The 25884-nt window shown below is 47.7% G+C and overlaps 2 protein-coding genes across 3 annotated transcripts in view; both read left to right on the top strand.

The window, feature by feature from the left end:
- LOC137524164 (indolethylamine N-methyltransferase-like) overlaps window positions 1–25884 on the top strand; it is a 543463-nt gene that overhangs the window by 191009 nt on the left and 326570 nt on the right. The window lies entirely within an intron of this gene.
- On the top strand, window positions 947–25428 carry LOC137525429 (indolethylamine N-methyltransferase-like). 2 transcript variants are annotated; one of them, XM_068246511.1, is made up of 4 exons: window positions 947–1299; window positions 5274–5481; window positions 15896–16119; window positions 25027–25428. In XM_068246511.1, the coding sequence occupies exons 1-4, from the start codon at window positions 1149–1151 to the stop codon at window positions 25053–25055; spliced, it is 612 nt and encodes a 203-aa protein (XP_068102612.1). In that variant the 5' UTR covers window positions 947–1148; the 3' UTR covers window positions 25056–25428. The 2 variants fall into 2 exon arrangements, with proteins under 2 accessions (XP_068102612.1, XP_068102611.1); XM_068246510.1 differs by lacking the exon at window positions 25027–25428 and having other exon boundaries at window positions 15896–16384.

Here is a 25884-nt window from a genome sequence, read left to right as displayed (position 1 = left end):
AGCAGCTGCGGGCATCCCTCACCTCATCCTCGGAGCCCGCGAGATCAGCCGCACTTCTCTCTCTCTCTCTTTCCCTCAAGTGCCGGTCGCGTCATTGGTCGCATCTGTAATGACGCGACCAGGAAGTACCGGCACTTGAGGGAAAGAGAGAGAGAGACGTGCGGCTGATCTCGCGGGCTCCGAGGATGAGGTGAGGGATGCCCGCAGCTGCTGCCACCACTTACCGGTAATTACTTCGCAGGGGGAGCGGATGCCAGGGACACAAAGGATACCGGAACAGCTGCTGATCACCGCGGGTTCCAAGGTTGAGGTGAAGTATGTTCACTACTGCTACCGTCACTGCCGCCTACTTTGCGGGGAAAGTGTGGACCACACACGCAGCAGTCACACTGGCTGCCCGCAGTGCCCGATGCTGATCGCATCATGCACCTCTGCAAGCTGACAGGCTGCCAATGCTGCTGCCGCCGAGATCGACCAGGTGACATTTTTGGGCAATTTTTTTTATCCTTTGGAATATAAGACGCACTGACTTTTCCCCCCCTCTTTTGGGGGAGAAAAAGTGCGTCTTATATTCCGAAAAATACGGTAAAAAGAACTGGATCATTCATGAACTGGTTAGTATAGCTTAGAATATGTCCTGTGTGGACGCATAGCTGCTGTGTCTCCCCACCTGCCATCACCTGTCATCCTCACCTAGGCTGGCACCTGGTGCAAAAAATAGATAGGAGCATCGATCAGATACCACCAAGAGAAAGCTCTGCTGGTGGCAAGAAAAGGGGACAAAATTCATTTGTCTGCTAAGTGTTATGGCCCTGCAGTGAGCTATTAAAGATGTAGATCCCTGAATTGTAAAATATAGCCTGGTCACTAGGGTGGTGTAAGCCTACAGTCCTCAAGTGGTTAATTGCACATAGCATGTAAATGGTTAGCAAATACTAGGTTTATTATAATTGTCAATCATTTGGTACTCAGCTCAGTCAGCTGAATCCTCATGACTGACTTGTGAGTGTGAGAAACAGTTATGGAAATATACTGGATCGCACAGTAATAGGTGTATCTACCTGCTGCTGTATAACTACAAAGAAAACACCAAAATCTAATAACCACAGTGGAAAGTGAGAAACCAAAGCAAAGAGGATCCTTACAAGATGGATTGTGAACCAAAAAAATTCTACCACGAGCATGACTTTGATTCTAGAGACCACCTTGAGACGTATTACTCCGACAAGCCAGGCATGGCCTTTGCAGAAGATTCATTGAAATTCCCTGTGGTGAATTCTCATTACCTGTTCAGCTCTGGTATGTATAGCACAGCCATATGTGTCTAGTAGAGATGGGCCGAACGGTTTGCCGGCGAACGGTTCCAGGCGAACTTTGGGGGTTCGCGTTCGCCTGCATCAGGCGAACTTTTGAGGAAGTTCGATTTGCCCCATAATGCTGTATTGAGCAAAATTTTTAGCCTCCATTTCACTGTCAGCAGACATGTTATTGTCAAACACCCTCCCTTCAAGCTAGGTCCCTTCATACCATTTGACTCAGTTGTCTGCCTACACTAATTAGTTATGGGACAGCTGCTACACACTCTGCTAGGGAGATTTTAATTGGCCTACCCTCCTACCGGAGGGAGGAGGGTCTCTTCTGCCAGGGAATTATACTATTTTAAAAACCAGTATACATCATACCATAGCCGGGAATTGAACCCAGATCTCACTGTGTGGTGGGCACGTCACCCTAAGCACTGTACCACTACAGTAGTAAGTGAAGCTAGCCTAAAATGTACCATTTATGCTCAACGCAATAGAACCATTAGGTTGCTTAAAGAAGAACTGTAGTGAGAGGTATATGGAGGCTGCCATATTGATTTCCTTTTAAGCTATACCACTTGCCTGGCAGCCCTGCTGATCTATTTGGCTGCAGTAATAATAATAATAATCCAAACATTTGTATAGCGCTTTTCTCCTGTCGGACTCAAAGCGCTCAAGAGCTGCAGCCACAGGGACACGCTCAAGAGGCCACCCTACAGTGTTAGGGATCTTGCCTTGAACTCCTTATTGAATAGGTACTTGACCTAGCCAGGATTCAAACCCTAGTCTCCCATGTCAAAGGCAGAGCCCTTAACCAGTACACTATCCAGCCACTGTAGTGTGAATCACACCAGAAACAAGCATGCAGCTAATCTTGTCAGATCTTACAAAAATGTCAAACACCAGATCTGCTGCATGCTTGTTCAGGGTCTAGGGCTAAAAGTATTGGAGGCAGAGGATCTGCAGGATAGCCAGGTAACTGGTATTGCTTAAAAGGAAATCAATATGGTAGCCTCCATATACCTTTCACTACAGTTCTCCTTTAAGAAACCTAATGGTTCTATTGCATTGAGCATAAATGTTAAATTTTAGGCTAGCTTCACTTACTTCTGTAGTGGTACAGTGCTTAGGGTGACGTGCCCACCACACAGTGAGATCTGGGTTCGATTCCCAGCTATGGTATGATCTGGTGTTTGACATTTTTGTAAGATCTGACAAGATTAGCTGCATGCTTGTTTCTGGTGTGATTCACACTACTGCAGCCAAATAGATCAGCAGGGCTGCCAGGCAACTGGTATAGCTTAAAAGGAAATCAATATGGCAGCCTCCATATACCTCTCACTACAGTTCTCCTTTAAGCAACCTAATGGTTCTATTGCATTGAGCATAAATGTTAAATTTTAGGCTAGCTTCACTTACTTCTGTAGTGGTACAGTGCTTAGGGTGACATGCCCACCACACAGTGAGATCTGGGTTCGATTCCCAGCTATGGTATGATGTATACTCATGTATGTATTCCCAGCTATGGTATGATGTATACTCATGTATGTATTCCCAGCTATGGTATGATGTATACTGGTTTTTAAAATAGTATAATTCCCTGGCAGAAGAGACCCTCCTCTCTCCGGTAGGAGGTAGGAGGGAGGAGGGAATGGGTAGAAGGGTAGGAGGGAGATTAAAATCTCCCTAGCAGAGTGTGTAGCAGCTGTCCCATAACTAATTAGTGTAGGTAGGCAAATGGTATAAAGGACCTTGCTTGGAGGAGGGAGGAGGGGTGGGTCCTCCAGCAGAGATGTGTATTTCACTCAATTAGGTGGGGCTCCAGGTATTAGAGCTTTTGAAACATGTTTTCTATCATTTTTCCAGCTGATAGAATTTTTTAAAACTTTGAAAGTTCGCCTCCCCATTGAAGTCTATTGCGGTTCGCGAACTTTTTCGTGAACTGAACCTTTTGCGGAAGTTCGCGAACCTAAAATTGGAGGTTCGGCCCAACTCTAGTGTCTAGTAGGTTTATTTTTTGCTGTTCACATCCTGCTTTGGATAGAACACTAAGGTAGGCAGCTTGGGTAACACAGGAGGTTTGCACATGTACACATGTAACTAATGCCTGTGTTTTTAATGTCAGGGACAGGTACTGCTGAAGACCTACTGGGATAATCTCAGCTAGTATTTTACTGGTAATATCCTAAATGCCTTTCTATGGGCATTGCTCACAGTACAGGTTATTAGAATGCTCAAACTGCTTATCGTCCTTGTTTATTTATTGTGTCAATCGTAATGGATCATTTCACTTTTGGGAATTTTCAGATCATTTTTGCAGATACAATCTTGATCATTATTACAATTTTGCATTGCTTAATATTGCCCGATTTTTGCATGTTACAGGAAATTACATTTACGGAATTCACTAACGTGATAATAGGCATGAGAAAGCACATTATCGCTTAGTTGAGTATATGTGCAAAAATGTATGGGCATGCATGCAACAATTCTTTTCACCAAATTAATTGAAGTCAATATGGTTGAGAAAGCACATTTCACATAGATTTATGTTTCACAAAATCATGAATTAAAGTAAAAACTACAATTTTCTAATTACGATGAATCGTTGAAAAAAAAAATCGCAAAATGTTGAAATTTTAGATTACGATTTGGTGTCATAATTCTAAATTTGGCAGCAAATGTAGCAGCAAAATCACTACTGTGTGAAATTCAAGCTTATCGCTACTTATTTGTATGGAATTTAGCATCTGACCATGTGAAAGGGCAAATGTCCTATGTAAAGGTGAATGGCAAGTCTCTGGTGGATTCATCTATAACAATGTATGTACAGCTTTGGAAAACTAGAGTAGGTAGTGTGGGCCACACAAGAAGCTTGGCAGACCTCATGTAGTGTATCATGCTATGGCAAATATGTGTAACTAATGCCTGTGTTTTATTGACAATTAAAGAAAGGCAGTGTTTCAGACCAAAAGTTGCCTTTAAATTAAACTTTTTAAAAATTGTTTAATTCATAATATTAACCCTCCTGGCGGTATGAAAAATTCCGCCAGGAGGCAGCACGGCAGGGTTTTTTTTGTTTTTTTTTGTTGTTAAATCATGTAGCGAGCCCAGCCGATGATAGCCGCTGCTCAGCAGCATACCCCCGCCCGCTTCGATCGCCTTCGGCGATCTCCTATCAGGAAATCCCGTTCAAAGAACGGGATTTCCTGGAGGGCTTCCCCCGCCATGGCGACGGGGCGGGATGACGTCACCGACGTCAGCGACGTCGTGACGTCATTGGGAGTCCCGATCCACCCCTCGGCGCTGGCTGGCACTGATTGGCCAGGCAGCGCTCGGGGTCTGGGGGGGGGGGCGCCGCAACGGATAGCGGCGATCGGGCGCGGGGCAGCGGCGATCGGTGTGCTGGGGCAGCTAGCAAAGTGCTAGCAGCGTCCAGCAAAAAAAAAATTAAGAAAATCCACCAAGCAGGGCCGGAGAAAACCTCCTGCGCGGCTTACCCCGAACTACGTTTGGGGTTACCGCCAGGAAGGTTAATGCAGCAGAAAGTCTAGAGAGCAGGGACTGCGATGGGTCTTGCAACAACCCTGCCTATTCCAACACAGGGCTACTTAACCTTCCTGGCGTTATGATTATTTCCAGATTTAGTATAAAAGCCGTGCAATTTTTCCACAAGCTTTTAGACCCTAAAAAAAAGAAGAAAGAAAACCATACCACAGAGAGCTCTGTAGCAGCTCCTGCATATAACTCACTCAGGCACGGGATTACCGCTCTGAGCTACGGTTTTCCATCCTGAGCTTGATTCGGAATTACCGCTAAGGAGGTTAAGGTTGGTTATTGGTTTAATTTACAAAACAATTGCTGCTATCAGTGAAAATGCATGTATTAGGGGATAGTAAATACGTTAAAAATCCTTTAACAGCTTCATGACTTTGATGTGTTTAATAGATTGTTTTAACAACCCTGCAGGTATTGTGAAGGGAGATGTTCTGATTGACATCAGTTCTGGTTCCCTCATTCACCATCTCTATTCAGCTTGTGATGTCTTCAAGGACATAATTTTACTGAAGCTCAATGAGAGATGTACCATGGAGACAAGTCGATGGAAGGACACTCGTACTGGAGCTTTTACTTGGGCACACGCATCCTCCCATGCCGCCAAGTTAGAGGGAAAGAGGTGAGATGTCTTGTAAATACAGCCTATTAGACAATCAACACCAATTTCGGGCCAATTTCGCTATTTAATTTGTCAAGAAGTACAAAGTTCCCAGGTGCACTTCAAAACCAATTACAGTACTAAATTTCTTGGTTTGCCACAGTTCAGTGTAGGAATCTAGAGGAACAACCAAAGGGACATATGTTTCATATATATGTAAAAGAAATGTGCATAGCCTAAAACTAGACTCCAGCTAATTATTGCTCCAATACCCAAAACTGTAAGACTACCAACTGTGAGGCATGCCATTCCTTATGATTGGTAGTAGAACATCCACTTAAAAAAATTGTCTCTGCGTTTGCCCCAGACACCACAATCAAGAGGCCCCTCATGGCTGTAATGGAGCTGGCAGTATAACAGGAGTGGCATTGAATCTGGTAAGTGGTCGGTTGGTGGGGGTGTGTGCTGCACATGTGGCAGTTTAATTAGCCCAGTGGTGGTCCCAGAATTGGTTGGCTTGCAGTGCTGGAGCAGTAATTGGAAAGCAAATATTCCACCATACACCCCTTGGGACCTACTATCATATGCATTAGCTAATTGCCCCCACCTTCACAAGCATTAAGGTAGGTGAGGATGAGGTCCTTGTCCTTGACATGCACAAAAGGTTTAGCAAGTATTTCTGCCCCTTCTCACACAAACCCCCTCCATTTCATGAACCAGTATTGTTCAGCAGGTGGGTGTAATTTTGAATTTTTTTACCTAATTTTTTTTGAAAAACAAAACAAAACAAAAAAAACAACAAAAAAACAACAACACTGAGATGAGAAGTAATGTAGCTCTAATAATCCCGAATCCCACACAAAGAAAATAAAAATGTTTAGTACTCAAATGTGTCTACAGATACAGATACAAGATACATATTTGGCAGCTGATCTTTTTTTTGCATTCTATCTGATTTTGATAAATACACGTAAGTCCTTTATTCCTTCAATACTCAATAAGTATGGATTGGACCTTTCTAGTGTTGGGCGAACAGTGTTCGCCACTGTTCGGGTTCTGCAGAACATCACCCTGTTCGGGTGATGTTCGAGTTCGACCGAACACCTGATGGTGTTCAGCCAAACCGTTCGGCCATATGGCCGAACTAAGAGCGCATGGCCGAACGTTCCCCGAACGTTCGGCTAGCGCTGTGATTGGCTGAACGGGTCACGTGGTTCGGACCCGAACGCGCTCTGATTGGCCGAACGGGTCACGTGGTTCAGGTAAATAAATACCCGATCCACGTCATTTCTCCGCCATTTGTCTGTGGGTTTAGCTTTGGGTGGGCAGGCAGGGTAGTTCTCTCTCCAGCCAGGCTAGCCAGGGTCCCCCCAGTCATTGTGTCGCTGCTGGGAACAGTAGTACACCGCTCACCCACACTATATAGCATTGTGTTTACTGCCACTCTGTGTACACCGCTCACCCACCACTGTATAGCATTGTGCTCTGTGTCGCTGCTGGGAATAGTAGTACACCGCTCACCCACCACTGTATAGCATTGTGCTCTGTGTCGCTGCTGGGAACAGTAGTACACCGCTCACCCACCACTGTATAGCATTGTGCTCTGTGTCGCTGCTGGGAACAGTAGTACACCGCTCACCCACCACTGTATAGCATTGTGCTCTGTGTCGCTGCTGGGAACAGTAGTACACCGCTCACCCACCACTGTATAGCATTGTGCTCTGTGTCGCTGCTGGGAGTAGTAGTACACCGCTCACCCACCACTGTATAGCATTGTGCTCTGTGTCGCTGCTGGGAACAGTAGTACACCGCTCACCCACCACTGTATAGCATTGTGCTCTGTGTCGCTGCTGGGAACAGTAGTACACCGCTCACCCACCACTGTATAGCATTGTGCTTTGTGTCGCTGCTGGGAACAGTAGTACACCGCTAACCCACCACTGTATAGCATTGTGTTTACTGCCACTCTGTGTCTCTGCTGGGAACAGTAGTACACCGCTCACCCGCCACTGTATAGCATTGTGCTCTGTGTCGCTGCTTGGAACAGTAGTACACCACTCACCCACACTATATAGCATTGTGTTTACTGCCACTCTGTGTACACCACTCACCCACCACTGTATAGCATTGTGTTTACTGCCACTCTGTGTCTCTGCTGGGAACAGTAGTACACCGCTCACCCACCACTGTATATCATTGTGCTCTGTGTCGCTGCTGGGAACAGTAGTACACCGCTCACCCACCCACCACTGTATAGCATTGTGCTCTGTGTCACTGCTGGGAATAGTAGTACACCGATCACCCACCACTGTATAGCATTGTGCTCTGTGTCGCTGCTGGAAACAGTAGTACACCGCTCACCCACCACTGTATAGCATTGTGCTCTGTGTCGCTGCTGGGAACAGTAGTACACCGCTCACCCACCACTGTATAGCATTGTGCTCTGTGTCGCTGCTGGGAACAGTAGTACACCGCTCACCCACCACTGTATAGCATTGTGCTCTGTGTTGCTGCTGGGAACAGTAGTACACCGCTCACCCACCACTGTATAGCATTGTGCTCTGTGTCGCTGCTGGGGACAGTAGTACACCGCTCACTCACCACTGTATAGCATTGTGCTCTGTGTCGCTGCTGGGAACAGTAGTACACCGCTCACCCACCAGTGTATAGCATTGTGCTCTGTGTCGCTGCTGGGAACAGTAGTACACCGCTCACCAACCACTGTATAGCATTGTGCTCTGTGTCGCTGCTGGGAACAGTAGTACACCGCTCACCCACCACTGTATAGCATTGTGCTCTGTGTCGCTGCTGGGAACAGTAGTACACCGCTCACCCACCACTGTATAACATTGTGCTCTGTGTCGCTGCTGGGAACAGTAGTACACCGCTCACCCACCACTGTATAGCATTGTGCTCTGTGTCGCTGCTGGGAACAGTAGTACACCGCTCACCCACACTATATAGCATTGTGTTTACTGCCACTCTGTGTCTCTGCTGGGAACAGTAGTACACAGCTCACCCACCAATGTATAGCATTGTGCTCTGTGTCGCTGCTGGGAACAGTAGTACACCGCTCACCCACCACTGTATAGCATTGTGCTCTGTGTCGCTGCTGGGAACAGTAGTACACCGTTTACCCACACTATATAGCATTGTGTTTACTGCCACTCTGTGTCTCTGCTGGGAACAGTAGTACACCGCTCACCCACCACTGTATAGCATTGTGCTCTGTGTCGCTGCTGGGAACAGTAGTACACCGCTCGCCCACCACTGTATAGCATTGTGCTCTGTGTCGCTGCTGGGAACAGTAGTACACCGCTCACCCACCACTGTATAGCATTGTGCTCTGTGTCGCTGCTGGGAACAGTAGTACACCGCTCACCCACCACTGTATAGCATTGTGCTCTGTGTCGCTGCTGGGAACAGTAGTACACCGCTCACCCACACTATATAGCATTGTGTTTACTGCCACTCTGTGTCTCTGCTGGGAACAGTAGTACACCGCTCACCCACCACTGTATAGCATTGTGCTCTGTGTCGCTGCTGGGAACAGTAGTACACTGCTCACCCACCACTGTATAGCATTGTGCTCTGTGTCGCTGCTGGGAACAGTAGTACACCGCTCACCCACACTATATAGCATTGTGTTTACTGCCACTCTGTGTACACCGCTCACCCACCACTGTATAGCATTGTGTTTAATGCCACTCTGTGTCTCTGCTGGGAACAGTAGTACACCGCTCACCCACCACTGTATAGCATTTCTGTACTGCCACTGTACTGCTGCCAGTCAGCGTGTACTTTAAGGATAAGTGAAATGAAGAAGAAATCCTGTGAAAGAGGGAGGGGCAAGGGAAGAGGTGTTTCCCCTGACGGTTCACGTACAGGCCACAGTGGAGCACCGAAGAAAACCCACTCAATACCGCCCATGTTGTCCAGGAAATCAACCCTCACAAATCCAAAAGAACAGGACCAGATATTTAATTGGATGACCTCTCAAGCGTCCAGCAGTGGGTTAAGCAGCACCAGCACATCACGCACGAGGTCCGAGTCCTCAGCCAGTTACAACAAGGAGCCAGTGGGCACAAAGCTGACACAACCGGCAGCGACACCACGCACACAACTGCCAAATAACCAGTCCGAAGAATTTCCTCAGGACACAATGGGGTATTCGCAGGAGCTATTCCCAGCCCAACAAACTTCCACCTTTCAAAGGTCAATGGAACAGCCAGAAATGTTGTGCCCAGATTCACAACCATTTACTGTGGGAAATGCACCGTGCACTGAAATGCAAGGCGAGTCCGAGGACTTTGAAACCCAAATCCCAGAGCAAGTTGGGCAGGAGGGGTTTCAATTGCAGGAGGTCGGCCGAGAAGATCTGAAAGGCGACGTTGGAGTGAGCTGCGCAGAGGTTGTTCTGGGGAGCTCTACTCCACGGCGGCGGCCCACAATCACATATGACGAGTTTGAGGAGATGGAAGAGGAGGGTTTGGACAATGTTGAGACAGACCCAGATTTTGTATGTGAAGGAGAACATCGCCGTCGTAGCAGCACAGATGAGTCTGTTGAAGAACCCACTGCTGCACGAGTTCGCCTTGTGCCACAAGGTAGGCGGCGCGAAATTTCAGGCACCACAAGCCTGGAAGTTCAAGTGAGACGCAAAAGAGGCGCAAACAGAAATCGCCAGCAAGGCAGGTGCTCCAAAGTCTGGCCTTTCTTTGAAGACTGCAGTGAGGATGGTACCATGGTGATTTGCAAGGTGTGCAAGACCCACATGAGCAGGGGGAAAAATATTAACAACCTCTCCACCACCAGCATGACCCGCCACATGGTATCCAAACATCCCACTCTGTGGGCAAACGCGGCAGGACAGGGTACCAGCAACACTGCCTCCCTTGGGGTCACCAGACTCACCACCAGACCCTCCTCAGCAGCAGCAGTAGCCCAGCCATTGCGTGGTTCACAACAACATTCACAAACATCAGACGACGCTGACACTGTCACTTTCCGGAATAGTGCTCTTGAGGTCTCCCAGTCTTCATCAAACACAACAACCAACAGCCCTTCAGTGTGCAGCCCTACGGTTCAGTTGTCTGTCTCGGAGATGTTTGAGCGCAAGAGGAAATTACCAGCAAATGACCCCCGGGCCGTGGCACTAACAGCCAGCATAGCCAAGCTTCTGGCCTGTGAAATGCTGCCATATCGATTGGTGGAGACAAACAGCTTCAAGGGCATGATGTCAGTGGCCATCCCACGTTACGTGGTTCCCAGCCGCTACCACTTTGCGCGCTCTGCAGTGCCTGAGTTGCATGAGCACGTGGTCAGCAAAATAACCCGAAGCTTGAAGAATGCCGTTGCCTGCAAGGTTCACCTCACCACTGACACCTGGACGAGTGCGTTCGGCCAGGGTCGATACATCTCCCTTACCGCACACTGGGTGAACCTTGTAGAGCCTGGCAGCGACTCCTCACCTGCTACGGCGCGGGTGTTGCCCACGCCGCAAACAGCTGCACCGCCGTCCCTCCCACTGGATAACAACAGCAGCACCTACCTCTCTGACTCCTTCTCCTCCAACGCATCTCAAAGCTGTACCTCATCCGGAAACGCTAACCCAGCAGCAGTAGGATCGTGGAAGCAGTGCAGCATAGCTGTTGGCATGCGTCAGCAAGCGTTGCTGAAGCTGATCTGCCTTGGGGATAAGCAGCACACAGGGGAGGAAATTTGGAGGGGAATAAAGGAACAGACGGATTTGTGGCTGGCACCGCTGGACCTGAAACCGGGCATGGTTGTGTGTGATAATGGGAGTAATCTCATTCGCACTTTAAGGTTGGCTAAGCTGACACACCTCTTGCCTGGCGCACGTGATGAACCTAGTAGTTCAGCGGTTCATGAGGACAAACCCAGGCGTGGCCGATCTTCTGTTGAAGGTGCGACGAGTGGCCAAACATTGTAGAAATTCCAGTACTGCTTCGGGGGCACTCGCCAAGATGCAGGAGCGCTTCAATCTCCCCCACCATCGCTTGCTGTGTGATGTCCCTACGCGCTGGAATTCTACGCTGCACATGCTAGCCCGCTTTTGCGAGCAGAAGAGTGCAGTGGTCCAGTACATGACGGCGCAGTACCGAGGCGCATCCGGACAGCTGCCAAGCTTCTGTGGATCCAATTGGGCCAACATGTTGGACCTCTGCCAAGTCCTCCAAAATTTTGAGCAATCCACGTTGCTTGTGAGCAGTGACAACTCTTCAGTCAGCATTACCATACCACTGCTGTGTTTACTGAAGAAGTCAATGTTGAAAATCAAGGAAACAGCTGTCATGATGCAACTGGGGGAATCTGAAGGAGAAAACGATCAGCGTGATGATACCAACATCAGGCCATCTGCCTCAGGAAACGCTGGCCCCAGCAGCTATGACGAAGAAGAGGAGGAGGAACAGCTGGAGTTGGAGCAGGAATTTCATGCCACCACTGACGAGGGCCAGAGCGGTGCACGTTGGACTTCCACAATTCAGCGCGAATGGTCAGCAGAAGCAGACCAGGAAGAAGGTGACGACTATGATGCATCACAACTATCACAACGCTCACAAGAGGATGATGAGGATTCTGGCAGGACTCTGGCACACATGGCTCAATTCATACTAGACTGCATTGAACGCGACCCACGCATTGTGCGCATTCTGGACAACACCAATTACTGGGTTTATACCCTTCTGGATCCACGGTACAAACACAATGTTCCAAAACTGCTTGAAGAAAGAGTCAGACAGGTCAAAATGGAAGAATACCAGCAGGCCCTTGTGGAGACTTTAGAGAGGAGATTGACATCCTCCCCCTCCTCTAGCCAGTTGTACGCCGACAGACTGACTTCCGCAAACCCAGGACGACCAGGAGGGCAGCAAACAACACAAGCCGCAGCTAGTGCCCAAAAGGGAATGGTATCGGCAGTGTCTTTGGAGTGGGAAAATTTTCTGACACCCATGCAGCAGCCCACAGAACAGCAAGCGTGCAGATCCACCTCCAACACCGATCGCCTGGAGAAGATGGTCAAGGACTACATGTCAGATGGCGTAGCTGTGTTGAACAATCCATCTGCACCCTTCAACTATTGGGTATTGAAGCTAGACACCTGGCACGAACTGGCAATGTACGCAATAGAGGTGCTGGCTTGCCCGGCAGCCAGCATTATGTCGGAACGCTGTTTCAGTGCTGCCGGAGGCATCGTCACGGATCGGCGTATCCGCCTCTCCACAGAAAATGCAGACCGTCTGACTCAAATTAAAATGAATCAATCCTGGATTGGAAACGACTACGCAACACTCCTGGACCCCAACCAAGTAACATGAACAATGAACATCTGTGATGGGTTAGCGTTTCCGGTCCCTGTTTATTGAACCTCTCATCTGTATTACATTTATGACTGCATGCCGACAAAATGCAAATTGCTATCCGCCCGCTTCTTGTCCTCATGCAAGGCCTGGGTTGTTGTGTCTCAAAGCGTGGCCTTCTCCTCCTGCGCCGCCCTCCTCCTGTTCCATCACGTGTGCTGCTGCTGGGTTAGCGTTACCAGTCCCTTTTCCTGGAACCTCTTATCTGTATTACATTTATGACTGCATGCCGACAAAATGCAAATTGCTATCCGCACGCTTCTTGTCCTCATGCAAGGCCTGGGTTGTTGTGTCTCAAAGCGTGGCCTTCTCCTCCTGCGCCACCCTCCTCCTGTTCCATCACGTGTGCTGCTGCTGGGTTAGCGTTACCAGTCCCTTTTCCTGAAACCTCTTATCTGTATTACATTTATGACTGCATGCCGACAAAATGCAAATTGCTATCCGCACGCTTCTTGTCCTCATGCAAGGCCTGGGTTGTTGTGTCTCAAAGCGTGGCCTTCTCCTCCTGCGCCGCCCTCCTCCTGTTCCATCACGTGTGCTGCTGCTGGGTTAGCGTTACCGGTCCCTTTTCCTGGAACCTCTTATCTGTATTACATTTATGACTGCATGCCGACAAAATGCAAATTGCTATCCGCACGCTTCTTGTCCTCATGCAAGGCCTGGGTTGTTGTGTCTCAAAGCGTGGCCTTCTCCTCTTGCGCCGCCCTCCTCCTGTTCCATCACGTGTGCTGCTGCTGGGTTAGCGTTACCGGTCCCTTTTCCTGGAACCTCTTATCTGTATTACATTTATGACTGCATGCCGACAAAATGCAAATTGCTATCCGCACGCTTCTTGTCCTCATGCAAGGCCTGGGTTGTTGTGTCTCAAAGCGTGGCCTTCTCCTCCTGCGCCGCCCTCCTCCTGTTCCATCACGTGTGCTGCTGCTGGGTTAGCGTTACCGGTCCCTTTTCCTGGAACCTCTTATCTGTATTACATTTATGACTGCATGCAGATAAAATGCAAATTGCTATCCGCACGCTTCTTGTCCTCATGCAAGGCCTGGGTTGTTGTGTCTCAAAGCGTGGCCTTCTCCTCCTGCGCCACCCTCCTCCTGTTCCATCACGTGTGCTGCTGCTGGGTTAGCGTTACCGGTCCCTTTTCCTGGAACCTCTTATCTGTATTACATTTATGACTGCATGGCGACAAAAAGCATGTTACCTGTGCAAAGAAAACAGACATTTCCCGCATTTAAAAGACAGTTTTCCCTTTGAAACTTTAAAATCGATTTTCTCAAAAACTATAAGCTCTTTTTGCTATTTTTTTCCCCCTTGTACCCACTCCCAAGGTGCACATACCCTGTAAATTTGGGGTATGTAGCATGTAAGGAGGCTTTACAAAGCACGAAAGTTCGGGTCCTCATTATGTTCGGAGTTCGGCTCGAACACCCGAACATCGCGGCCATGTTCGGCCTGTTCGGCCCGAACCCGAACATCTAGATGTTCGCCCAACACTAGACCTTTCCAACTAGACCTTTCCAATTTTTTTGCTAATTCATTAAATTAAGTGGGTTAATAAAACTCAACATTTATTTTGCCAATTTAACAGTACTATACCCTTATGACATACATAGTAATGCTGTCACTTTTTTAAAGTGTTTTATTTTGTTAACTATGTTAACTATGGGAAGCAGGGTATTTTTTAATCACTAGATCTAGATATCCCCACACACACTTTTCTGTGTGCTCTGAACAAAGTTCGAAGCACATAAACAGTGTTTTTACAGGAAAGATCATTGGTGTCTTGTTGAAGCCTTGATTTTCCCATTACAGGCACTTTGATTAGCTCTGGGAACAAATGTTCCCGTTCACCAATCAATGATGTGTCAGTCTTGGCACTGGCAGGTACGCTAGGCGGGAGCATGTAGGCATGTGCGCAGCGGCAGGTAAATTTTAATACATCTGTTTTCCATTAACAGAGACAAACTGGACATTTTTAATATGAAGAGCAGTCGGGTAGTGGTTAATAAAAAGTAATGCTCTAGTAAATTATCATACATATGTTAATAATCAGATTAGTGCTATAGAAAATATTACTGCTATATACAGTAAATAAGTAAAAGTGATGTGAAATCTATTGTCCATTCAACCCCCCCTCCCCCCTCATATTACAAATTGCATTGTATCCCACAATTTCATGAGAGCCTTTCTCCCCCTTACCTCCCCATACTGCATGTTGCACTGTGCTCCATCCTCCACACACCTCTCTCCTGACACTGGTAGTGTGTCTAATAGTCCATCTTCCTAAAAATAGGTTATAGTGATGTAGTGGTCCCTTATTTCCCCACAGTATCCCTTCATAATTTAGTGGTCCCCCTCCGCATTTTGCTTTCATGGTGGTCTAGTAATCCCCCTCTTCATATTACTTCACCGGTGGTCTAGTGCTTCCAATCCAGCTTTCCTGGTATTCTTGTGGTCAACCTTCTCCATTTCAGCAAGCCCTGGTGTCTCCTCATCCCCATATTGCTTCCCAGGTGGTCTAGTGGTCCCCATCCCCTTACTGCTTCCCAGGTGGTCTAGTGGTCCCCATCCCCATATTGCTTCCTTAGTCCTCTTTTGGCCCCCTCCACATTTTGATTTCCTTGTTGTCTAGTGCGCTCACTCCTTATGCAGAGTAGCAGAAGCAAGGAGATGCTCACCCAATCCAGCTGGCCCGGGTTTAGGTGAGCATATTCTTGCTTCGATTGCCACTACCATAGACAGGAGGGAGCATTGGGTGGGGCCCTTAAAGAGGGAGCAGAGAATTTAGGTCAGTGGCACATCAAGAGCTGGAGGAGCCTTTGGTTTCCCAGTCCAGCCCTGGATATGGTACCCCTTCAGCATAGTGTTAAACTAGCCTTTTTAACCAGAGGAGAGTTAGGCAGAAGTAGCAAAGGGGGGTGGAGAGTTACTCTAAATAAGTGAGGTCCGATTTACCACTTATCAGTGATAAATCAGGGTAAGGTTCCATCGAGGACTGACTTCTTAAATCTGATGTGATCATGTTAAAGCCTCTGTAATTTATGTGTTTATTTCAGTGCAGAAATTCTGGACAAGGATGAGCAGCTAAAGACATCCATCAGTCACGTGATATCATGTGACTTTGAAAATGAGAATATAACTCATCCTGTTGAGCTTCCGCTTGCCGACTGTGTCACCAGTTTATTGACATTGGATTTCATCAGCAGCAATGAAGACAAATACATAAGAAACCTGGAACAAATCTCAAAGTTGCTAAGACCTGGAGGCCACCTAATACTAGGTGGGCTAATAAATGCATCTTATTTTCTGGTTGCAGGAGAAAAATTTCATATTCTTAAATATGATGAAAGCTTTGTGAAAAATGCCTTCAGCAAGTTAGGCTTTGTTATTGATTATTGTGCAGTGCAGAGGAGAAGGGATGACAGTAAACTTACTGATTATAAAGCTGCTATGTTTATCGCAGCTTCCAAGACCAAGTAGGTCAAGATTGCTGCCCTCCTTCCAGGGGCGTAACTAGGCCCCACCGGGCCCCCCTGCAGATTTTCTGAGCGCCCCCCCCCCCGGGGGCCCGCTCGTGGCCGTTTTGTGGGTGCTGGAGGGGTGGCAGCATGAGGGGAAAGCCTTGCCCACAGTCGGCGGGGAGAGGGGTAGTTCCCCCCTCTCCCTCACCTCGGGGCTCTCCCCTCCAGCTCCCCTCCAGCTCGTAAGTGTCTGTGGGGCTGTGGTGGGCAGCGAGCGGCGGGCAGATACATACCTGCTTCCGTGCGTTCCATCGGAGACTTCTCCCTCTAGCGGCTGACGTCACTTCCGGAAGTGACGTTAGCCGCTAGAGGGAGAAGTCTCCGATGGAACGCACGGAAGCAGGTATGTATCTGCCCGCCGCTCGCTGCCCACCACAGCCCCACAGACACTTACGAGCTGGAGGGGAGCGCAGAGGGGAGAGCCCCGAGGTGAGGGAGAGGGGGGAACTACCCCTCTCCCCGCCGACTGTGGGCAAGGCTTTCCACTCATGCTGCCACCCCTCCAGCACCCACAAAACGGCCCCGAGCGGGCCCCAGGGGGGGGGCCGGGCCCCCCCGCGGGCGCAGGGGCTGCAGGGCCTATTCCTACGCCCCTGCCTCCTTCATCTCAAAGCATGTGCACCTATGCAGCTAGAGCTGCCATTAGAATGTTCTGGGCTCTCTGACAACCCTACAACCTTCACTAGCTTACCCTTGGTGTGGCCCCCTCTCCCCTTGTTATTGGATTGGGATCCTGTTTCTTCTTTTCTTTCCTCTTTTTTTATCTTTTCTATTATTATGTATCCTCTACCGTACTGTCTCATCTTGTCTACTTATGTTCCCTTGAGCTAAACTCCAGTGGTGGGCCAAAATTTCGCATATGCAAAATTTTGCATCGAAATTTGCAATTACACATCATGATCGTAATGCAAAATTTCGGAGAAAATTGTAATTAATTCTGTATGTAATAGTAATATGTCATACTTTCTCGTAATTTTCGCACAATTTTAGCGGTTAATAGCAAAGCCCCCATACATGCTATTGCTACCAAAATTGCTACATCCTTTTCTAGGCAGTGGCCATCTTGCCAAGCTAATGTTGACATCATATCCTCCCTGACTCTTGTTTCCCCCCTCCCTTCTCTTGCTCATTGTGTATTCATTAGCTGCCCTCCTCCCAGAGTCTTTTTTTTTTATTTACACACCCAATCACTGAGTCACCTCAGCCTTGCTTGTAAACACAAGTGATCAGCTAGGCAGGGAAATAAATGGAAGAGGAGGACTATATTATAGATAAAAAGAACTCCAAGCATTCAAAAGAACTCCCAGCATTCAACTCTTTGGCACTGTTTGGCACTAGGCCAGTGCTCCTATAATATGTAATAACTCCAAACCATAACAGCAGAAAAAAGTTTTGAATGCAGGATTAGCATCTTTATCACTTAATACACTCAGACCAGTTGTGTGATGAAACGCGGAAAAGCCGCTGTCTCTCAAGGCGAGGCGGCTGTTTCCGCGTCCAGCATGGCGTCACAACGCGGAAAAAACGCCGCATGCCGCTTAGGCAGAGCGGCGGAATCTGCATTGGGAACGGCGGAATCCGCATTGGAGGCGGCTCCCGCACTCAGTTCACTGGATACATTGCAAAACAGTACTGGTGTGGCTGGGACTGATAGTCCACCAAGATTCAGACTTACACGCGTGCGAGCACAGAGGCAGAGTTTAAATAGCAGTTAGAAGGGTGTCGGCTGACCAGCTGGGTCAGCTGACAAATTCCACTGCTCCCATTGGACCAGCAATTAGGGAGGTGCTGGAAAGGTCCTAGAGTATATATACTGCTGGTTGTTCACTTGCTCTTTGTCTGGCGTGCGATCACATATGTGGGAGCACCCAGATCCGTAGTTAGATCCGTTAGTGTGCCGGGACCAGCTGGAGCTGTAATCCTACACTAAGCTAGATTCTGTTGATAGCTAAAGTACTAGTTTGATTGTGATTATTTGTTATCACTTTTGCCTGCCTTGACTACCCTCCTGAACTCTGATCTTGCACCTCGATATTTCTGATACTCTGTTGCCGCACCCCGGCTCATTCCTTGACTCTGCTTCTGCCTCCTGATTTTGTACCCCGATATTTCTGATACCCCGTTGCTGAACCCTGCCTGTACTTTGACTCCGCCTTTGCCTTCTGATCTTGTACTTTATCTGTCCGTGTGTGTACGACCTGGCTTGTCTGACCTCGAGAACCGACCTTACTGTTAGAGGCGGTTCCTCGCTCTGTTAGTGATCCTTCCTCCTGAAGGTTACTTTCAGTCTGTCCTTCCTACTGTCAGTCTGACTACTCCCGTCTTGGAGAGCTCAGGTCTGCGGAAGGAATCTGTGCAGTACTCCTTGCTGCACTGAGGCCTAGTCCTCAAAGTGTTACTGTTACACCAAACACTACACTCTACTCAGGTGAACAGAGGTTAGCTAGTATATCGGATTATCAGTGATACTGCAGATCATGTATAATCTGGTATACATCTGTATTCCCAGTGATTCTGCAGATCACTGGTAATCTGTGTGGTAATCTGGTCCTCTCTGTGCTTCACCGATCGTTACAGAATGCCAGACCTAAAATACTGATGGACGCACGAGCTGACCCTCTGTCTGTGCTTGCCACTTTGGTGGATAACATCCATCAAGCACTGGGCCAGCACAAAGCCTTAATTGATGCTCTTAAAGGCTCTGTGCAAACCCTCCAGACGTCAGTTGATTCAGTGCGATCCTCTCCTAGTACTGACATACGTATGCCCGTACCTGATACGTTTTCCGGCCACAAGTCTGACTTCCGGAATTTTAGGAGTAGAGTGTTGTCATATTTCGAATTGAGACCCCGATCATCGGGGACTGAGACCCAACGGGTCATTTTTATTAAAACATTGTTAACCGGTGACTCCCAGACCTGGGCATACAATCTGCCTCCCACAGATACAGCTCTCAGAGCTCTGACCTCAGTTGAGGAATTTTTTAAGGCTATGGCCGTGATATACGACGACCCTGACCTTGCGGCAACCTCTGAGCGGAAGCTCAAACTTTTGCGCCAAGGCAGAGGGTCGGTCGAGGATTACGCGGCAGAATTCCGTAGGTGGTCCGTCACCGCTAGATTTGACAACTTTGCCCTGATAGATTACTTCCTGTCTGGGTTATCGGAGGAGGTCTCCGACCTAATGTTAACTGTACCTGAGCCCAAGACAGTTGATCAGGCCATATCATCGGCCATTCGAGTTAATCGCAGGCTACGTCATCAGAGGCAGGCTAGGGGCAGTCACCGTGTCAGGTTGACTTCGTACGCGGCACCATCCGCTACTCCCCTAGTAACACCTTATCCGCCTGTCTCAACCTCTCCGGCCTTGCCTCCGCCCGAACCAATGCAGATTGGTCGAGCGAAACTGCCCGAACAAGCCGGGAAACGAGTCTGCCTAGGAGTAGTGGGGGGTGACACCCTAGGCACGCCATTCTCACCCCAAAAAGAGAAAAGATTGCTTCTCCCCTGTACGATTACATGGGATAATAAGTCTGTAGCCACTGAGGCTTTTATTGATTCAGGCTCAGCGGCTAATTTTATGAACACTGAATTTGCTCAGGAGTTGGGTATTCCTCTCACTCCAGTGAGTCCCCCCATTCAGGTCACGGCAGTAGACGATTCTCCTCTGCAACGGAATCGTTCCCTGTCACAGACACCGCAGGTGAAGGTCACCTTAGGGGTACTGCATGGGGAACATCTACAGTTTTTTGTATTGCATATGTCAACCTCCACTATCATCCTAGGCATGCCATGGTTACAAGTCCATTCTCCACAAATAGACTGGGCTACGGGTCAGATAACCAGATGGTCCGATCATTGTCACCAGCACTGTTTAGGGAGGGTGACTTTGGGCCAAACCAGGGTTCAGGTGGAGGGGGTTCCTGAACAGTACATGAAATATGCTGACGTATTTTGTCCCAAGGCAGCGGATAAGTTACCCCCACATCGCCCTTTCGACTGTCCCATTGATCTCCGTTCCGGTTGTGTACCTCCCCGGGGTCATTTGTACAATCTGTCAGGGCCCGAAAAATTGGCCATGCAGGAGTACATCCGTGAAAATTTGGCCAAGGGTTTCATTCGCCCGTCCCGGTCCCCTGCTGGAGCAGGGTTCTTTTTTGTCAAAAAGAAAGATGGAGGCCTGCGACCCTGCATCGATTATCGCGGTCTCAACAAGATTACTGTAAAAAATCGCTATCCGTTGCCACTGATAGATGATTTGTTCACTCAGATTACGGATGCTAAAATCTTTTCTAAGCTAGACTTGCGGGGCGCGTACAATCTGGTGCGCATAAGAAGGGGCGATGAGTGGAAAACGGCCTTTAATACACCAGACGGGCATTATGAGTACCTGGTGATGCCCTTCGGGCTATGTAATGCTCCGGCCGTTTTTCAGGAACTCATTAACGAGGTATTCCGGGAGGTGTTGGGGAAATTTGTTCTGGTTTATCTTGATGATATTCTTATCTTCTCCAACAACCTCGCTGAACATAGAAACCATGTGAGGTTTGTGTTGAATCAGTTAAGGCAGAACTCGTTATACGCAAAACTTGAGAAGTGCATCTTTGAAGTAACATCTGTCGCTTTCTTGGGGTACATAATCTCCACCACGGGCCTATCTATGGATCCTGCCAAGGTCTCCGCTGTTCTGGAGTGGCCACAACCGGTTGGGTTGAAATCCCTTCAGCGCTTTCTTGGCTTCGCCAACTACTATAGACGGTTTATAAAGGGGTACTCCACGGTCATTGCTCCCCTTACCTGTCTCACTAAGAAGGGGGCAGATACCACCCACTGGTCTCCTGAGGCTTTACAGGCTTTTGCCACCCTGAAGGGCCTATTCTGTTCAGCACCCATCCTCAGACATGTGGATGCCTCTTTCCCATTCATTGTAGAGGTGGATGCCTCGGAGGTTGGGGTGGGGGCTGTGCTGTCTCAGCGGTCAGGCTTGCAGGGTAGATTGCACCCGTGTGCGTATTTCTCTCGCAGGTTCTCCCCTGCAGAGAGGAATTACGATATTGGCAACAGGGAGCTTTTGGCCATCAAGTTGGCTTTCGAGGAATGGCGACATTGGTTAGAAGGAGCTGAGCATACCATCACGGTTTACACCGATCACAAAAACCTAGAGTATATCGAGGGGGCTAAGAGGTTGAGCCCGCGCCAGGCTCGGTGGTCGCTGTTCTTCTCCAGGTTTAGTTTCATTATTATGTACACTCCAGGTAGCAAAAATGTTAAGGCGGATGCGTTATCCAGGTGTTTCGAGTCAGAGACAGCACAGCCCTCCGTTCCAGAGACCATTGTTCCCCAGAGGTTGATACTGGCAGCAACTGGAACTTGGGAGGACTGGAAGGAGACTTTGACTCCCTTTCAGCAGGACATCCCGGAAGGGAAGCCCGCAGGGGTTTTGTTTATTCCTCTGCCATTTCATCTCCAGGTACTGGAGATGTTTCATGCGCATAAGAATGCTGGCCATCCAGGGGCATCTAGAACACAGGATCTGGTGGCCAGATGCGCCTGGTGGCCGTCACTGGCAGCAGATTGCAAGGAATATGTGAAGGAGTGTACGATATGTGCCAGGAGCAAACCCTCCCGGCTGGCACCTGTCGGTACCTTACAGCCTTTGCCCACCCCGAGTGAGCCGTGGACCCACCTGTCCATGGATTTTGTGGGTGAGCTTCCCAGATCTGAAGGCATGACAGTCATTTGGGTCATAATTGACCGCTTTAGCAAGATGGCCCACTTTGTGCCATTGAAGTGACTCCCCTCGGCTCAGGAGTTGGCCGAGTTATTTATTACACATGTATTCCGATTGCACGGCATTCCTGAAGACATAGTTTCAGATAGGGGAGTGCAATTTGTTTCCCGATTTTGGAAGGCTTTTTGCCAACTCATGGGCATAAAGCTATCATTCTCGTCTGGTTATCATCCTCAGACAAATGGCCAGACTGAGAGGATAAACCAGTCCTTAGAGCAGTTTTTGAGGTGTTATGTTGCAGAGGCGCAAGACGATTGGGTCAGATTCTTGCCCTTCGCGGAGTTTGCTCAGAATAATTTAAAAAAATTGTCCTCCGGATTTTCCCCCTTTCAGGTAGTGACAGGGAGATCACCCAAATTTTCCCCATTGCCTGTGGTCTCCACTCCGTTCCCAGCCCTGGAGCTCTGGCAAAGGTCATTTAGGAACCTTTGGGGGACGGTAAGAAGTAACCTGGAAAAAGCATTTCTGAGTCAGAAGGGTCAAGCTGATAAAAGACGCTCAGTGGAGTGGAGGTTCAGACCAGGAGACTTGGTCTGGGTATCCACACGTCACTTGACCCTGAGACAACCTTCTGATAAACTTGGTCCCAGGTTTGTGGGTCCATTCCCGGTTGTCAGGAAAATTAATGATGTTACATATACCGTTGACCTTCCCACCAGCATGCGGGGAGTAAGGTCTTTCCATGTATCCCTTCTTAAACCAGCAGTCCAGGTGGGTCCCACTCCTCCTCCTCCTGTATTGGTAGATGCCCAACCCGAATATGAGGTGGAGAAGATTATTGATTCACGTACTGTACAAAACTCGGTACAGTATCTCGTTCATTGGAAAGGGTACGGCATTGAAGAGAGGCAATGGGTACCAGGGAGGCGTATGCATGCGGATGAGTTAAGGAGGGAGTTTCATGCCTTACACCCCGAGAAGCCTGGTAGGAGTTGTCCGGAGTCCACTCCTCGGGGGGGGGGATTACTGTGATGAAACGCGGAAAAGCCGCTGTCTCTCAAGGCGAGGCAGCTGTTTCCGCGTCCAGCATGGCGTCACAACGCGGAAAAAACGCCGCATGCCGCTTAGGCAGAGCGGCGGAATCCGCATTGGGAACGGCGGAATCCGCATTGGAGGCGGCTCCCGCACTCAGTTCACTGGATACATTGCAAAACAGTACTGGTGTGGCTGGGACTGATAGTCCACCAAGATTCAGACTTACACGCGCGCGAGCACAGAGGCAGAGTTTAAATAGCAGTTAGAAGGGTGTCGGCTGACCAGCTGGGTCAGCTGACAAATTCCACTGCTCCCATTGGACCAGCAATTAGGGAGGTCCTGGAAAGGTCCTAGAGTATATATACTGCTGGTGGTTCACTTGCTCTTTGTCTGGCGTGCGATCACATATGTGGGAGCACCCAGATCCGTAGTCAGATCCGCAAGTGTGCCGGGACCAGCTGGAGCTGTAATCCTACACTTAGCTAGATTCTGTTGATAGCTAAAGTACTAGTTTGATTGTGATTATTTGTTATCACTTTTGCCTGCCTTGACTACCCTCCTGAACTCTGATCTTGCACCTCGATATTTCTGATACTCTGTTGCCGAACCCCGGCTCATTCCTTGACTCTGCTTCTGCCTCCTGATTTTGTACCCCGATATTTCTGATACCCCGTTGCTGAACCCTGCCTGTACTTTGACTCCGCCTTTGCCTTCTGATCTTGTACTTTATCTGTCCGTGTGTGTACGACCTGGCTTGTCTGACCTCGAGAACTGACCTTACTGTTAGCAGGGACGGATCTAGGGGGGGGCAAGCAGGTCTCTTGCCCCAGGCGCAGTTTGTTGAATTCTTAAAAAGGCGGCAAAATTTGGATGGGGAATGGCACTTTAGGCGCCAAAACCTGACCTTGCCCCAGGCGCAACTTGGGGCAACTTGTTCTAGATCCGTCCCTGACTGTTAGAGGCGGTTCCTCGCTCTGTTAGTGATCCTTCCTCCTGAAGGTTACTTTCAGTCTGTCCTTCCTACTGTCAGTCTGACTCCTCCCGTCTTGGAGAGCTCAGGTCTGCGGAAGGAATCTGTGCAGTACTCCTTGCTGCACTGAGGCCTAGTCCTCAAAGTGTTACTGTTACACCAAACACTACACTCTACTCAGGTGAACAGAGGTTAGCTAGTATATCGGATTATCAGTGATACTGCAGATCACGTATAATCTGGTATACATCTGTATTCCCAGTGATTCTGCAGATCACTGGTAATCAGGTCCTCTCTGTGCTTCACCGATCGTTACAAGTTGCTGCTGAAATTTGATTTTTATGGTGACAATACCGCTTTAAGGTCATTTTTAGTTAAAAACAACATTTTTTCTTTGCATTTTTAAAATCGATTTTCTCAAAAACGACAAGGTCTTTTTGGAAAATTGACTTATACCCACTATTCTCCTTAACATACGTAGCAATTTTGGTGTCACTACCATGTATGGGGGCTTTGCTATTCACTGCCATGGTCGGCATGAAGTTATGTGAAAATTATGCAAAATTTTAGGCAGAATTATGAATCACTCTGCTAATTCAATTGAATTTGCAAGTCGTAACTACGTATAAGAGTAAATGTGAAAATGTATGTGAAATTTTGTGTAGCCATAATTAGCTGATTACGACATCACTGCTACCCGGCTACCCGCTTCCTATCCATTTACATGTGCAGTATAGGTAATGTAACCGGACCTTTTCTTAGGTCCTTCTCCTACAGTTTCCCTCACGGTTGATATTTATTCTTCTTGAAAATGTCTCTCTCGAGTTTCCTGTATTGCGTATATATTAATACTGCAATATTTAGATTGCCCTGCATCTTTGTTTTATACTATTCTGGATTTTGTAACTATTTTTGTCTGCCTCTTTTGCAGATGGAATTGTATATGTCTACTTTATATGACAAGAGAAATTTTGAAAATGTAATAAAAAACAGTTTAACAAAAAAAAAATTCTAGGACCCATACCTGGAAAACGTACTGGGAACTCCCTCCCTCCCCTATATTTAAAAAAACACTTCAACCCCAAAGTTTTTAGCCTAAGAGAAATTTTCACATGTCAACTCTCCTCCCTTTCATTTGCCAATAACTTTCTTTTCAGTACTTATCACAACAAAATGATCTATGCCTTTTTTTTTTTAGCCACAAATTAGGCTTTTTGGAAGCGATATTTGTTTCCAGTAATTACTTTACTTTCTATGCGTTTTAAAGGGAAAAGCAAGGGAAAAAAATGAAACAATACACAATTTTTCAAATGCCATCTCCTTTAGTTTTAGAATAAACACTGCTACCGTACATAAAACTCACATATTTTATTTGCCTATTTGTCTTGGTTATCACAAGATTTAAGTCATGTCCCTAGTACAAAGTATGGTGACAATATATTATTTGAAAATAAAGGTGTATTGTTTTCTATGTTGTGGTTTTCGTTTTCTCATTGCACACTACCAATGATTGCAAGCCCTTATTAGCAAAAAGTAATAATACACTCTCACGGCATACATTATTAAAAAAATTGAGTCCCTAAGGTAACTATTTAATTCTGTCACTTTTTTTTTTTTTTTTTTGCACAAGTGTTTTATTTTGGTACAAAGTGTATGAAAATAACAATTTTATTGTTTTTCATTAAGTTTGCCACTAAAAGTAAATCTAATGACATAGGCCTGAGATGTCAAACACCCCAAATTCTATTCTCTCGCTTGTCACAGATAAAATTATACCCTATATACATAA

Source organism: Hyperolius riggenbachi, chromosome 7 (genome assembly GCF_040937935.1).
Source record: "Hyperolius riggenbachi isolate aHypRig1 chromosome 7, aHypRig1.pri, whole genome shotgun sequence".
Classification (NCBI taxonomy): Eukaryota; Metazoa; Chordata; class Amphibia; order Anura; family Hyperoliidae; genus Hyperolius; species Hyperolius riggenbachi.
Note: the sequence above shows the minus strand (reverse complement) of the source record. Positions and strands in the feature narration are given on the sequence as shown.

What these genes read in the sequence shown, in the direction of transcription:
- LOC137525429 (XM_068246510.1), top strand. Translation starts at nt 1,149, where the DNA reads ATGGATTGTGAACCAAAAAAATTCTACCACGAGCATGACTTTGATTCT. An exon ending in TCATTACCTGTTCAGCTCTG is followed by an intron (nt 1,300 to 5,273) that starts GTATGTATAGCA and finishes ACAACCCTGCAG; the next exon opens with GTATTGTGAAGGGAGATGTT. An exon ending in GCCAAGTTAGAGGGAAAGAG is followed by an intron (nt 5,482 to 15,895) that starts GTGAGATGTCTT and finishes TGTTTATTTCAG; the next exon opens with TGCAGAAATTCTGGACAAGG.